Raw genomic sequence first — 16098 nt, 5'->3', positions numbered from 1 at the left:
AAACTGTATTGGATTTGGGTGATCTTGGTGTCATTGGATTTAAAATTTTAGGCTCTACATACCTATGTCCTCAGATCCTTGAGGTCCAAACATTTTTAAAAATTCAATTATACCCATGAATTGGATGAGAGGTAGATGAAGCATGCTTGAAGCTCGAAGTGCTGTAAAAAAACTAAAAAGAGAAAAATGGGGTGTCTATGCACATGATTTATACAACTCATAACCAATAGTTCATGTGTCCTCATAGTTGAAGCTCCTAAACACATATGGATGTTTAATACTTATAATAGGCAGTTCAAACTTATAAGCTTATAAATGCATATACTTATGATTCATGCATTTAAGCCTGAACCTAAAAAATTACAAACCTACATACTTATGATTTATATACTTATACATTGATCATGAGCTCATATTTTACATACTCACTACAATAAATGGAACCATGTAGTCATGTCATAAAAATGCAAAATGACAACTCACATGCTTGTCCCCACCTTGCATTAAGAACTAGCCTTGTGGCTACATACTGATATCTTCTCATTTTGTTTGCAAAAATATCTTTAGAATTTTGTGGGTTGATCTTTCTAAAAATTCCTTACACATTTAAGGGCTAATCTTTCTAAAACATTTTTAGAATTTTGAGGGTTAATCTTTCAAAATTTCTTTAGAGCCAAATTGTTTTAGAATTTTGGGGAGTAATATTGTAACAAAAATTCTTCAACGAAATATTTGATTTTAAACATATTGTTCTATAACTTCACTCTTAGGCCCCGTTTGTTTTTTGGTAAGTTACTTACCCAGGTAAATGCACTTATTTAGGTAGGTCTTTCCTAGGAAACACTTACCCGAGTAAGTATTTCTCATGTAAATAAGGCAATGGCCATTTTAGCCATAAAAGTCCATTATTAAAAGGGGCATTTTCCCCATTCAAGTGTTGGCAACTTTCCCCTAGATCGAAAAGCTATTTACCCACCTATGAGATGGGGTAAGTGATACCTAGGAAAATAAACTTTCCCTGATCTCCACATAAATCTAAAAAAAGAACATGAGACTCTTGGTCAATGGGAACCAACCTTCCCCCTCTCTCAAAATCCAAAAAAGGAATACACCCTCAAAATTGGGGCTTATACCTAAATACAATAGTTAAAACACATAACCCAATTTTTGTTTAACAATGGCCTTCACCCATTTTTAAAGAATGGGCTAATATGAGTTGGTGGATTTATATAATAACATTAACCTGTCCAACCTGACATAAAACTGGGTCAAGCCATTTAACTACTAGTTATTTACAAACAATTCAAGAGTTATGACTTTGTAGAATAATGACATTTAAGAATATTTTAGAGTGGTAATTAAAGGGCATATGCATTAGTTAAGCACACAAGGAAAAAATGGGCAAAGAGGAAAATATGAAAATATTCTAGAAAAAGGAGGTCCCAGTACTACAAATAGGCCCCAAACCCATATGGGGACCCTCTTCCTCTCTATCTTCCATTGACCTTAGCACTACCATCTTCTTCTAGATCATTAGAGTCAGACCACCATCAATATCTCATTGGAGCCTTTTGGCTTACGGATTGCAGTTCATAGCTTGATTGCTGTTACTCACTGCATTATAATCATAATAACTCGATTACTAGCCATAGTGCATAAAGGTGTGCTCTCACAAACAATGACATGCTATTTACTTCTAACCACTTTTTTTTCCCTCATTCCTTTGCATTTTCCCAAGTTTATGAAACCGTGATTTTTCTTGTTTTTTTTTTCTCAATTATAGTTTTGATAAAAGTGATAAAAGTAAAAATTGATATACAATGCCAACTTATATCTTTACTCTTTATTTGTAATAGGAGGTGCGAGTTCGGTGGATTGGACCTGGTTAATGGTTAACCCAAACCCAACCCTATAATTTGGGCCTAAGGCTTGAGTTTTAAGTTAAATTGATCTTCCCAATTTAAGCCTAACCCACACTATAATTTTATGCATTTGGTTTGGACTCGAGCCGGGGCTTGGGTTGGTCAATAACTCTAAAATTAAACATGTATGTATGCATTTATTTATACAAATAAGTATGCATATATGTATCTCCATATATATATATATATGCATGGTACTTAAGGTTGAAAGATTAAAAAAAGCCGAAATCAGACCGTTTCCTAACTCGAGAGTTGAAAAATTCAAGCTCAATGCATGGAAAATTTTGAATTGAGTAAGCTGGGCTCAGATCGGGCCCGTCCAAGTTGCACCTCTAACTTGCACATGTGCCCTGCCGGTCCATGGTTCTTAGCCCAGAGGCCCAGCCCGGCCTAAGGGACGTGCGAGTCGTGTTTGGCACGACGGCATGGTACCATGGCACGTGGACGGTTCGCGTCGTGCCGTGTCGGGCCGTTTGACACCATCAAACAAACGGTGCTCCAACCCTCTCGACAACCTTTGCAGCCGTGCATTGCGAACATGTTCAAATTGCACGGCTGCAAATGTTGTTGAGTGGGTGTGGTCGTGTGAGGACCAATTTTTTGACGTTTTTTTACTATTCTACAAATCGGATGGCGCACCATACCTCGCGTCTAAAAATTGAGCTGCTTCTTCTGTTTCTGTCATGGCGTTCTCTTCCTGGTTCTCTCGTTTCCGTTCTTCTTCGAAGAACATGTACAGGATTCTCCAGAGCTCTTCAATCCACAATTGTCGCTCGCAGAACACATACCTTGCTGAGGTCCTGGCTTTGGAGGGGAGGAGGCCACTCCGGTCATGGTCAAGCTCTCTTCTTCCTCTGGCCATTGCGGTTTCGGCTGGATCACTTACCCTGGACTTCCAAAGAAACCCTTCGATGTGCGATATCGCTGCCGGTGCCGATGATTACCGGTGCGTAACTTTTCCAGGTCGTCTGAAGATGATCAAAGCAACCAAGGAATCCTGTTTCGCCGTTCCATTCTGTTCAGTGCCATATCCATTGTTGAATTATGAGCTCATTTATTGTTCGTTTTCAAGAGTATTCGTTTCTATCTTACTTGATTGATGACTGCCACTTGAAGTCATTAGTTATGGATGTTAGACATGATATTAGTGTTTGAGTAGAAATGATTCTAGAAGTGACTGATTGGTTAATCTTAATTCTTCTCGGTTGTTGGGTTTCAGAGGTGGCACAGTTGGGGGCAAAAGTAGCACCGAACTTGTCGTGAAAGGTACTCACAAGGATGTCCCCCAAGAACTTATTGAAGAACTGAAGGCCATATGTGGGGTAATGCAGCTGTGTATCTTCAGAGTTCATCTCAAAATTTTATAATTCATCAATGCGTCTAATCCTTGAATATTTGATGTGCTGTGTTTTTACTTTTTTTCCCCTTTCTAATTTCATTGGTGAACTTGTTGTGGATTCTTTCTGGCTTCAACGTTTTGATTGAAAGGCGGGATTTTAATTGGGAGCTCAAATTGTACAGGAAAACTTGACATTGGATTACGACGAGAGATACTTTCACGGGAAACCTCAGAACAGCTTTCACAAAGCTGTGAATATACCGGACGTGGTTGTTTTTCCAAGGTGTGCTTCATTCTTCTGTTTAATAACACTTGATTGGTTTGTTAGTTTCACCTTTCTGATACTTTGGGGTTCCTCTGTTAATATTGTACATTAATGTGTCTGTAATTATTGAATTAATAAATCTTACAATTAATTATTGAATTAGTAAATCTTACAATTCACTGATAAAAAAAATTATTGAATAGTTTATTGATCAGATATCTAATAGTTAGATTCTTGTTTTATTGGATACAATTTATTTTCTACATCTGAAGGCCTGCATTTAGAGTATTTTGAATTTCACCAGCAGATCCTCAATAGTTCTGCTTCTGCACTCTTATTTGCATTGAGAAATGAATATAATGATTCCTCCTAATGTAGAAAAAGGAATTCTCTCTGTGGTCATCACATGGCAGAGCTGGTCATCAGTCTGGAAATTCCAATCATTCACTATGTAGTAGATTCAATGATGACCAAAAATGTTGTAACCACAGCATTGCATGTATTGATGGTTGTATCTCTTGCTGCTGGGTGTCAGAAATATTTTTGGCTGATTTTCAGAACGTTATGCATGTAGCTGACCCCATATAGTTGGATAAATCTTTGGAGGGTTTGGATCATTCCAAAACACATGTTTGGATTTATGAAGCACCCATACCATGTGATTGCATGTGACTGTTGTAACTTTTGTAAAACCCAAATTTGCCCTTTATCTATCAATGGTAACAAAAGTTCTTCAACCCACCTTCAACCATAACTTGGCCCTTCCAATCTCCCCCCAACTAGCTGTTGCGCTACGCGAAGTTGTCAACTTAAAGGAATCACTCTGAGCTCCATCCTTGGATTTCCGAGAAATTGCAAAACTTAACAACTTTGATCCCAACTGCTCATACGAAAGGTCAAGCAAGGTGGGACATTGCTGGTGGCAGTGGCAACTTTGAGCTTGATTAAGGTGAGACATGGCCAGAGGCTCATTAAATATGTAGAAGGTAAAAACAACATGCTCTTTGCCACTTACTTCTTGTTTGATTATTTCATAACAAAATATGTTTTCGCTGGTAACATAGCAATTATCACACCTTATTTACAAGGATTCCAATCATAATGCTTTCCAAGGAGAGGATTGATACCGCTGATGAAGAAAGCAAATATGTGTTTTACACTGTCATAGATGAGATGGTGCTCTGGCTCGTGGCAGCCGAACTCACATTGGGAAGTACAAGTAGAGGTGTAAATCGGGTCGTGCCGCTCGTGGCTTGGCACGATTTTGAGTCGGCCCGGCACGACGGATTGTGTGCCATGCCAGGCACGACATGATCGTATGGGCCGTGCTGAGCCTGGGATTTCAGGCCCATGGGCTGGCACGACACGACACGACACGACACGACTGAGCAGGCCATGCTGCTCGTGGCCTAGTCCGGCACAGCCAAACATGGCCCATATATATATTATATATAATATAATATGTATATATTATATATAATAATTATATAATACATTAATATATATAATTTTATTTTCAATTTTATTATATTATTGCATACATAAACAATTGTATACATCAAAGCTCATATAAAATAAAATTTTAAGATCTTTTTTTTTTTTATTTTTTGTGTATATTTTTAATTTATGTTAAAAATTTTATTATTTTTTCAAAAATTTTAAAAAGCATGGCTTGGCCCGGTCTGCGGCCCGGCTTGGCCTATGACATGGCATGGCATGACACGGGCTTGGACCATGGGCCGCGTCGGGCTGACTCCCCAAAACATCCTAGGGGAGGGAAGCATGGCCCGACTCGGCCCGCGGGCCAGCACTGCATGGCCCACACTCTGCACGGGCCGCATGCCCAATTTACACCTCTAAGCATGAGCTGGTTCGGACATTGGGTGAGGGAACATTTTTGAAGGTGAAAATTGTTGCAATGTGGAGATAGAAGAGAACTTTGCCATTAAGATTCTTGGTAAGGATGCATTCAATTGATGGCATTTTCATCTTGACTCAGAATTTGAAGAGCCATTGCTATTTGTATCTTTTGAAACATAGGTTCCATTAGGAATTTCAGGGCCAATTGATGTGTTGGCTGAATCATAAGTTGCAGTTGATGGTCGTGACAGCTTGGGATATTAATTATATGCAGATGATAATGGCAGTTGCCATAGTTCTAGGTTAGAATAATGGTTGATGATACTGCCTCATTAGATGCAGACAAAAAAGCATATTCAATTGGGCGTAATCTTTGGAAGTTCTTGAAATGGCTGAGAATAGGGCCATATTAGCAAAAGGAAAAGAATACTCCATTGATTCTTCTTGGATTACGATTCTAAGTATGCATTTCCTGAAATCGGATTTGGTCCTCACAAGACTGTGCTCACACTGTGCACAGTCCCTTGCAGCTGTAAAGGGCTGTGAGATCGGTGTGAGCACGATCTTGTGAGGATTGAATCCAACCTTGCATTTCCTATTCATTTTTTCTGTAATTGATGCTGTTTTTTTTCCTTTTCTGGCCATAGGACAGTTAGAGGTTCAAAAAAAAAAATGATTGGACTGCTTAAGAATAGATTTTAATAGATATAAATCATGTTATTGCAAATATTTTGGATCGGCTTGCTTTTGCCACACCGTCAAAGGTATGGTATGTATTTGAAAATTTGAAGAATGAAGGGTAAGACGCTTCAATATTTTCCGTTAATGTTTAGTGACAATGCCAATTGGCAGAAAACCTAGGGACACTTTAAGGGATTTTGCAAACAGTAGGGGAAGTTTTAGTCCATTTCCTAAAACTTAGGGGTAGTTTCATTATCAAAAAATACTTATTATTGTTATTGTTATTGTTGTTTTTATTATCAGTATTATTATTGTTGTTGTTATTTTTGATAAGTATCATCATATTATGACTGCCCCATTTTATGTTCATGATCTTTTATGACTGCCCAATGCTCTGCTTCATACAATATTTCAGGAGCTATAACTGTTTATAACTATGCAATCGATGTCTCTCTATCCCAATTTTAGTTGACAAATCAGATTTGTCTGTCACGTAGGATGGTTCCTTCTCTAAAGTATACTATTTTGCAGCATTTAAGATATTTAAAGAGAATTAAGGTATTCTCTTATTTTGGAGTTGGAGTTTGAAGGTTGCCCCCTTCCTATTGCCACACACGTAAAAAGGAAGAGAAGAAGGATGCCCTACAAAATCTACTTTCCTGAGTTCATATTCTATACAATTTTATCTGGAAAACACCTGTCACTATGCAGAAATGCCCTCTCAATGCCCAATCTAGCTAGATCATTCACTATTACCTTTATGTTGCTGGCAATCCATTGGAACTGCGCATTTACTGTACAATAATTCTGTGTTTCTTCCCTGTACTCCCTTGTTATGTAACCAAAAGTTGTAGGTATCCAATGTGTATATTTACTTTTCTGTGAGAGTTTCATAATTTATTAATTGAATATACAGGTCTGAAGAGGAAGTGTCCAAGATTGTCATATCATGTAACAATCATAAGGTGCGAGTTTCTTTTTTTCTTGGTAATATTTGCAGATATGCCATTTCTCTTTTCTCCATTCAAAAGTATGCACTTCTCCTTTTGTCTTCAAAAGTTCTCATTTCCTAATTTGAATATGCTCTTTATCATGGTTAACGTTGCTCAACACCCAGTGCATAAATTCTGACTAACAAATCATATTAGGTCCGACTTCTTGAAAAGTTCTAAATTGGTTCTGTTTCTTATAGTAGCAGGTTCCTATTGTGCCATATGGAGGGGCTACATCAATTGAGGGTCACACCTTGTCTCCGAATGGAGGTGTATGCATTGACATGACATTGATGAAGGTATTTTTTTCAAGTAAAATTGGCCTACACATTATCATGTGTTACCTGTATGATTTCAATTTATCATTATTGCTATTATTGCCTTTTCATTACAAGTAACAAATGAAACTATTTAGAAGTAAAGGCTGTAAGCATTTAAATTGTGTGCTTCAAAGTCTACCTACTTATTACCTCTCATTGCTGAAAATACCAACTTCTGTAGCCAATAAGATAGAAAAAAACTCAGAGAGATTTCCTTTGGGAAGGGACAAAGGGTCCAAGAAAGTTTCATCTAATAAAGTGGGAGAAGATCTGCAGGCTGAAAGCTTTGGGAGGGCTGGGGTTCAGAAGAATAAAAGTGTTCAATAAAGCTCTTATGGGCAAATGGTTATGGAGATTTGGGATAGGAAAGGAAAGGGATTCATTATGGAGAAGAGTGGTGGTAGGGAAGTACGGGGTGGTAAGATTTGGGTGGAAACAAAGGGAGGTCTCCAACTCCTACGGGGTGAGTGTTTGAAAGGGTATATAATGAGTTTTAACCAGGATTTTATAGGGTGGAGAAATGCCCTAACACAGTAATAAGATTTAGAAGATAGAAAACCAATCAAAAAAGGCAAGTTTCAAACGTTTTTGCCAGGTTGAACGGGATTAAAAAAGAAAGGGAGAAATATAAAGAAAGTAACTCAGATGAGACAAGAGATTTCTATATTAGACAGTGGACACGATGGGAAAATGGATAAAGCTTGAGTTGAACCTTTCTAGGTAGAAAGGTGGGAATTTTAAATCTTGAATCAGCCCAAGAAAGGTAGAAATCTAATTTCCATGAGAGAACAATTTCTCTCCTGGGATTGGACTAGAATAACCATCAAATTTTGTTTCAGAGAGGGGTAGAATGATGTCTGATCCGGATGCCACAAATGCAGCTCCCAATGTGGTGTAACACGCCCAAGGATTCAACCAAAGTTGAACTCCAAACTGAAGATGGCATAGCCCTAAATTGCAGAGTTTGATCCTAGTCAATTGTGTGAATCAATGTGCACGTCAATTCTCTAGTTGAATGCAGATGTTGATCACTCAAAAGGTCTGTGTTCTTATTGGAAAAACTCAAAGAGAAGAGAGAAAAACGTCTCTTTTCAGCCTTGGTTGAACTAGGGTTTGGGAGAACAATTCTTGATGTTAATGTGTCTCTCAATTCTCCTATACTCTATCTTATATAGCTTGACTTTTAGAATCCTAAAAAGAGTTTCCTAATTAGACTTCTAACTGAATTAGATGTTTTCTAGTCAAAATAATCCTAGTTGTTAAGTTAGGATCAAGAGAATAAATACCTTTCCTAGTTTGACCCATAATATCCAACTATCCAACTTCCTAGTCAAACTAGGCAAGTAACTAGTTAAAGTAGTCTTCTTGGAAACAGATTAGACCTCTTAAGTAATCCTTTTATTTCACACCTTTGACTAGTCTATTTGACCTAAACCTTGTATGGCGTGGGATTGACTAAGCTCCCAAGTTAAGCCACATGGGTTCGGCCGAAATATCAAAACATATGGGCCGAATTGACTAGTGTGACCTAGTGAACTGCCCCAATCTTATTGGGCTTAAATTTGGCCAAAACTTAAATATAAGTGGAGCTTAGGTTTCAGCCATCTTATGAACCCAAGCCCAATGGTTTAACTTGAGAAAAGTGCTCATCAGGTTTCATCGTAAGTAGAGACTTGCTTTCAACCTTTCAACCAATAATATCAGTACACTATCCACAAGGAAGGACCTCTTCCTTGATTGTAAGATATAGTGTCAGACTATCAACTCAGATGGATCCTGGGATTAAAACCCCACTGTGACAGTTTTAGGTTTCCATGAGAGATTGTATACTTGGATATTCTCTTTGACTGACAAAGTGAGTGATCTGATCACAAGTATCACCTAGTCTAATGCTATTCCAAACTGCTCCAACATACCTAGGTATTTGACCCTAAGGCCTCATTAGTTTTTTGGGAAGTAGGGGCGGGTAAATTGGTAGGTCCTACGGAAAAGAAATAAACCCATGTTCGTTTTCTTGTATTAGTGGGTCCCATGAAAACGAAGATTCTTGAGTAGCTCATTTACTTAGAGAAGTAATACTCTCGTCAGACTTAGATAAATTACTCTCCCATGCATGCTGAAAATTGCTAATATGTGATGGGACAATATTGTCCCTTCAATAATGTCACTTTTTTTTTTGGATAAATCATCATTGTACACCTTTACCTGGAAATAAAAGAACATTGATAAGTTTCTTATTCGGATAAGTGCTTCCCAAGAAACACTTGCCCGGATAAGTGCATTTACTCAGGTGAGTCATTTACCAAGATGCGGATGAGGCCCAAGTGGATCTCATTGTTTGGTATGAAGGTTCAAAATTTTGATATGTATCGGGGCCTTCACGATATGCTCCTACAGGGGGTGTTTTGTGTCAGACAGTGGTTCAGAGGGTAGACGGGCCTTAAACCAATCCCCTTGAACCAGATTCGAAGAAAAAAAAGAGAAAAAAGCACCGATACAGGCCGATACGCCCTACCGTTGTATTGGCCTGTATTGATATTTTGAACCTTGTTTGGTATATTAAAAGCAGTCCAGTCCAACCTTAGTGGAGTACCGCTATCAAGTTTTTGGGTCAAGTGCAACTTTTCATCTTTGCCCATCTATCTCCAAGGTTCAGGGCATAATTGGAAATGGTCCCTCTTTAGTATTTTACTAAACAAACACCCACTCATTGTACCTCAGGTCTAACCCTAGCAGTTGAGATATACTGCCAATTAATTCGGTAGTACAATAGTGTCAGCCTTGACATGATAAACTCCCCAAGTTTATCAAATGGCTGAGAACATTCTAAGTTAGCATAAGTGTCATAAATGTCCAGCTTAAGAGGTAAATCATAGAAACATTACTAAAACACATGAAATAACAATGTTCTGATTCATTGAATAATAAATATCAGATTACATCAGTCTAATTGGAGCTGAGGGCATACATTGTCTTACAATTAGAAGATGGAAGGCAGTCTCACCATTCAATTTGCACATGATGCACTGCCTTGGAGAAATAAGTCAGTGATATGTTTTTCTTGGCAGAATATCACTGGTATTAATGTTGCCAGGTTGTGAAATCTGTACTTAGTGGGTATATAGGATTGGGTTAGTAGTGTGAGCCCCATTTCAATGATATGGCAATGATGCTGTTCAGCTAAGCCATTATGAGAAGTGCATGAAGACAAGAGGATGGAGTTGAGTTTCAACCATTTCACCCATGTCATGTATCTGTAACCTCAAAAACCAATACATATTGGCCCATATCAGCCAGTACATATAAATTCTTTAGAGCTTGGTAGAAGTGGTTATGTCAGTCCATCTCCATAGGATACAATATGTGCAATAGAAAGGAATCCCTTAATCCTGCAGAAAGTTGGGAAGCCTCAATTGGTTCAGGTACTTAGCAAGCTAGGCATGTTTGATATATCTGAACCAGCTTATGGGGAGTTTTACCGTGTGGAATTGCATGTGGGTGATTTCGTAATGGATCAGGGTTGTTATTTCCTTTCTATATAATCTTTTTCTTATAATTAAGATGGAAATTGGGCGTCATAGGCCTATTCCCTTTTCTCCAATGGAATTTCTCTTATGTTTCCTTTCCCCCCTTCTACTATCAATCTGTTTTCTAAGATTACTAAAATTTAAATTTGAATAGAATTTGTTAAGCTGAAGATTTTGTTCATCTGATTGGTTATAACTTGAGCTTGATTTTGTGGCACTAATATACTTTATTCTAAACATGGCAACTTTTTATTTTTAACCTTCAACTTAATTATCTTTTCATTACATTTCCTTTTTGTGACAGACTGTTAAGTCACTACACATTGAGGACATGGATGTAGTTGTTGAACCTGGGATTGGATGGATGGAGCTTAATGAGTACCTGGAGCCTTATGGTCTTTTCTTTCCACTTGATCCAGGTTGGTTTATATTCTAAGCTTAATGTTTATGAAAATTTCCTAGTTTGTATTCTTATTGTTTGTTAATATTTGAACAAATATTTGTCAACAAAGCATTAAGTCGACAAAAAAAAAAAAGAGAACAAGCCAAGTTTTAGCAAAGTACCTATAAAAAGTAATATTTCAGATCAATTTATTTTAGGTACTTTTGATTAAAAATAATATGACAAGGTTTTTGCACATGCATTTAGTCTTTGCATAAAAATTCCACATTGTTAAACAGATTTATAGCTATAGGACTCAACAACTGTTTGGCATCTTCCAATTGTAATTTTTTGCCTGGGTTTGAGTTTTTGTTTGGCTCTAAACTGCACATAGAAGAGATCAATTGGTGTTAGTAGGCTTCCATTGTTAGATTGATTTTCTTTCTAGGTGTTCCTTTTCTTACCGAGTTGGGGGGGGGGGAGTTCTCTGTTGGTGTTAGACAGTGTATGTCCTCAGGATCCAATTCATGGTGTAGACTGATTTTATTTTGAATAAAAGTTTAGTTTATTGGTTTGTTACATGTGTTATTGAGTATGTTTTTTCAGAATAGCTCTTGTTCTACGTTATAAAATCATGATTAGAGACATTCATAATTGGTATGTAGACCAAATGTTCTCAATTGATGGATAAACTTGGGCAATTCATCCTGATAAGACTGACATGACTCATACTGCCCAAGAGTGGAATAGTTTGTCTCAGATACAAGGGTTAGACCCAAGCTATAAGCATGGGTGTTTATGAAACACTAACCAGATCATTTCCATTGTGCTCCTGGGCCTTTCCATTAGTGGAGTAGTTGGATTATCACATGTAGTCCTTAGACTTCATAATGTATGTTGGGTTATTGGACTAGTCTGCTTTTCATTTGCCAACTAGTGAGGTTATTTTGGGGCCAATACTTGGGTATGCTGGAGCAAATTAGGGTGAAATCTGGACTAGTGTTCATTGTGATAGGATTTACCACTTTGTCAAACAAAGAGAATATCCCTGACATACTATATTTGATAGAAACTACCAAATTGCTGGCAATGGGTTTCAAGTGTTTTGAAATCAATTTGAAAAATATATTATATTATAAATAAAGTTTATTTTGAAAATGGTTTACAAATTATTTTCCCAGGTTCCATGATTGAAGAGAGTATGACATTGGGCTTTGAGATTAGGGGAAGAGGTTCTTTACAAATTCCTAATGTTAGATATTATTGGTAGAGAGACTACATGGCAACTATTCATTAAGGTCCATTTAATTGATATATATATATATATAGTTTTTTTTATTAGCAAAATGAGTTCATTTATTAATGATTGAAAAGGTTACATGGATTTACTGCATAGTAGCCCAAAAACAATAGAAAACAGCTTGGCCACCCTAATTTTTTCCATCCCTCCCTTTTTACTATCACAAATTACAACATTGCCCAAAATAAAGTGGATCCGTCCACTCCCTGTTTTTCTAGGACATTTGCCATCCCATTTACTGTTCTTTTTACCCATCCAAAGCTATTGTTACAACTTTTTGCAAGGGAGTCAATTTCCTTGAAGGAAAATATATTTCCAAGGGGCTGAATTGATTTGTTTTGCCCAAGAAATAACCAATAAGGAGTCTCCTACTTCGAATTCTCTAACACCCAGATATTTTACTAGTTTTAGTCCTTGTAAGAGTGCATTATCTCAGCCTTAACCGAATCTCCAAATCCAATTGGCCCAGAGAATAAGGCCACTACTACTCCTTGATGGTTTCTGAAGACTCCCCTATAACCGCCCTCCTTAGATTGCCAAAGGAGCTTCCATCAAAATTTAGTTTTAGTTTATTTGGCCTTGGAGGTTTCCATTCCATTCTCACTACTCCTTTGTATGTAAATGTTTGTGCCACTTCGGTCCATTTCCATAATATGCCATTTTATAGAAATATCTCTGAAAAGTTCCATTGTTTTTGCCCAATGTGCAGTTCTAATCCTTATGGATTCAATCGCTTCTTCCATTTGATCTCTTGTCATGGAAGATTCTTTGGTTTCTCTCTTCCTAGATGGTCCATATCAAGGCTGCTCTTGTTATTCTCCATAGACATCTTCCCCTTTTCTTTTGTTGCCTCAAGAAGCTGGAGTTGAATAGGCTAACCACATCTTGTGGGGGTACCCATCTGCAACCTAAAAGAGAGCAGAAATAGTCCCAAATACAAGTCACAAATGAACAGGAGAGTACTAAATGAGGAAGGGTCTCACTACTGGCCTTGCAAAGGAGGCACACATGAAGGAAAGGCAATTATTTGCCCTTTTTTTTTCTGTCATCACAAGTGTTTATCTTCCCAAGGAAGCTTTTCCAACATAGAGCCTACACTTTAGGAGGGATTGGTTTGCACCAAGTTTCTCTCATCAGGAGATTTATCCCTGTGGGTTTTGAGCTAATAAGAAGGTTAAAGAAGGAAGCACAGGAGAAGTGACCATCAGGGGAGGGGTACCAAACTCTACCATCCAAAAGATTTTGATCCAAGAAAACCTTTTCCAAGAGAGAAAGTAGGAGGATAAGGGATTCACATTCATTGTCCATCAATCCCCTCCTGAACCCAAAATCCCAGTTTAAACCAAGTGTTGAAGGCCTACCAAACCTAGAAATCGCTTTATTCTTGAGGTTTGTTAATGAGTATGGTGCTAGGAATTGTAGTTTGGGTGGAAAATCCCCAAGCCAGAGGTCTTCCCAAAATAAGACTTTATTCCCACATCCCACATCAAAACAGATAAAATTGAGAAAGGTAGGTAGAGTACCTCAGCGATTGCCCTCCAAGGGGAAATTGAAGTAGTGTGAGGTGCTAGTTTTGCATCCCAATCATTTTCTGCTACCATGAATACTTTCAATGATCTTGTGCCACAATCTGTCTTCTTCTAAGGGAAATCTCCACAACTACTTTCCTAGAAGAGTTGTGTTCCTCTTAATCAGGTTTCCAATTCCCAAGCCTCCTCGCTCCTTAGGTTTACACACCTGTTCCTACTTCACCAAATGTTCTTTCTTTTCATCTCCTGGATCCCACAAAAAATCCTTCATTTTTTCTAACTGCTTTTCAATTTTCATTGGGATTCTAATGGTGGAAAGGTAATATGTGGGCAAATTTGCTAGGGTGGATTTGATTAACATAATTCTTCCCCCTAAATAGATATAGTTTCTCTTCCACAAGGCTAACTTTTTAGCAAATCTTTCCACTATTGGTTTCCAGAAACTATCTACTCTAGGTTTTCCTCCCAATGGCATAACTAGATATTCTAGGGGCCAAGTTCTCACCTCACAGCCTAGGATTTTAGCCAACAATAAAATGTAGTCCTCTCCCAAATTTATCCCAGCCACACAACTTTTTCCTCAATTGACTTTGAAGTTTCATATTTTTTGGAGCTGGTCAACTAAGGCTTTCAAATTCCTTATGCTGAACTCTGTACAACTCTTACAAAAAATGATCAATGTTTTAGAACGCGGAGGCGTGACGCAAGGCGTTCCACTACCTAGAGGCGTGGGGTGTAGTTTAGAACGCAAGAGGCGTAAGCCTCCCGAACACAAGGAGGCATAAGCCTCCTTAAGAGGAGGGGGGTTAGGAGGAGGAAGGGGAGGAGGATGAAGAGGAAGGGGGGATCTCATTTTTTCTTTAATTTTAATAAAGATCTTTTATATTAAGAAGAATAAAGATGCATAACATTAGTTGAAAAGGGGGGGGTCTTGTTGAAGCGGAGGCGAGCTTGCTTCGCTCACTCACCAGAGCGGAACAAGACCCCCCTAACTCCAAAAAACAAATTGGGCTGTATCGAAAAGGGAGCAAGGGAGTTTGGAGGGCGAAGCCCCCCAGCCGAAGGGGCAGGGGGCAAACCACTTTCTTTCCCCTTATCTTTTCTTCCCTTCTCTTTCCTTTTCCTTTCTCTTTTTTTTTTCTTCTCTTTCTTTTTTTTCCCTTTCCTTTCTTTTCCTTTCCTTTCCTTTTTTTTTTCTTTTTTCTTTTTTTTTGTCTTTTTATACAAGATTTGCATGAGGTGCATGAGGCACAGGCCTCTAGCACGCCTCATGAAAAAAGTGCACGAGGCGTATGCCTCTTGCACCCAAGGTGTACGCCTCAGAGGTGTCAGCGCCTCTGGCATACGCCTCAGGGTGTTTTGGGAGCGCACCTCTAGGCGTATACCTCCCACACCTTTTAAAACACCAAAAATGATTATGTCATCAGCAAATTGCAGATGAGTGATGAGTCACAACAACCTCATTTCTTCTAATTCTCGACCCTTTGAATTGATTTTCAAGATCAGCCTTAGTGATCAATTTACTCAAGACCTCTGCAATGAGGGTGAACAAGAAAGGGGATAGAGGATCTCCTTGCCTCAAACCTCTTTTAGCTAGGAAGAAACAGTGTTTTAAAAGCGCAAGGTGCAAAAAAGGCGCAGGGGCCAATTTGAGAGCCTTTTCCAAAAAGACACAAAATTTTCAGGAAATGTAAAAAAAAGTTGAAAAACTATATAAAAATTAAAAACAAATCAGAAAAAATACGAAAACAATACAATCTAAATTTTCAAGAGTTGAGAGTTAAGATACGAGTATGACAATGCAATCTAAAGTTCTAATTTCTATTATAAAGTCTAAACTCTAAACTCTAAAGTATAAACTATAAAGATGTGATTCAAACTAATAAAATCAGTTGAATATTTCAGAATAAAGCAAAACAAGTCAGAGAAGAAGGAAACAACAAGGAGGAAGATTGGAGAAGAAAGGAGAAAGAAAGGAGGT

General features: G+C 37.9%; 1 protein-coding gene across 2 annotated transcripts in view; it reads left to right on the top strand.

The window, feature by feature from the left end:
- The first annotated feature begins 2537 nt into the window (after nt 1–2537).
- Nucleotides 2538–16098, top strand: part of LOC104601473 (FAD-linked oxidases family protein) — a 106725-nt gene continuing 93164 nt past the window's right edge. Inside the window, exons 1-6 of one of the 2 annotated variants that reach the window (XM_010264816.3) lie at nt 2538–2868; nt 3142–3244; nt 3444–3544; nt 6984–7032; nt 7263–7358; nt 11211–11325. In XM_010264816.3, coding sequence (XP_010263118.1) covers nt 2606–2868; nt 3142–3244; nt 3444–3544; nt 6984–7032; nt 7263–7358; nt 11211–11325 — 727 coding nt within the window. In that variant the 5' untranslated portion in view covers nt 2538–2605. The remainder of the gene's footprint in view (nt 2869–3141; nt 3245–3443; nt 3545–6983; nt 7033–7262; nt 7359–11210; nt 11326–16098) is intronic. The other variant, XM_010264817.3, reaches the window with a different exon arrangement.

This window comes from Nelumbo nucifera, chromosome 2 (genome assembly GCF_055504915.1).
Source record: "Nelumbo nucifera cultivar China Antique chromosome 2, China Antique-T2T, whole genome shotgun sequence".
Lineage (NCBI taxonomy): Eukaryota > Viridiplantae > Streptophyta > Magnoliopsida > Proteales > Nelumbonaceae > Nelumbo > Nelumbo nucifera.
This window is presented reverse-complemented; position numbering and strand designations above follow the sequence as displayed.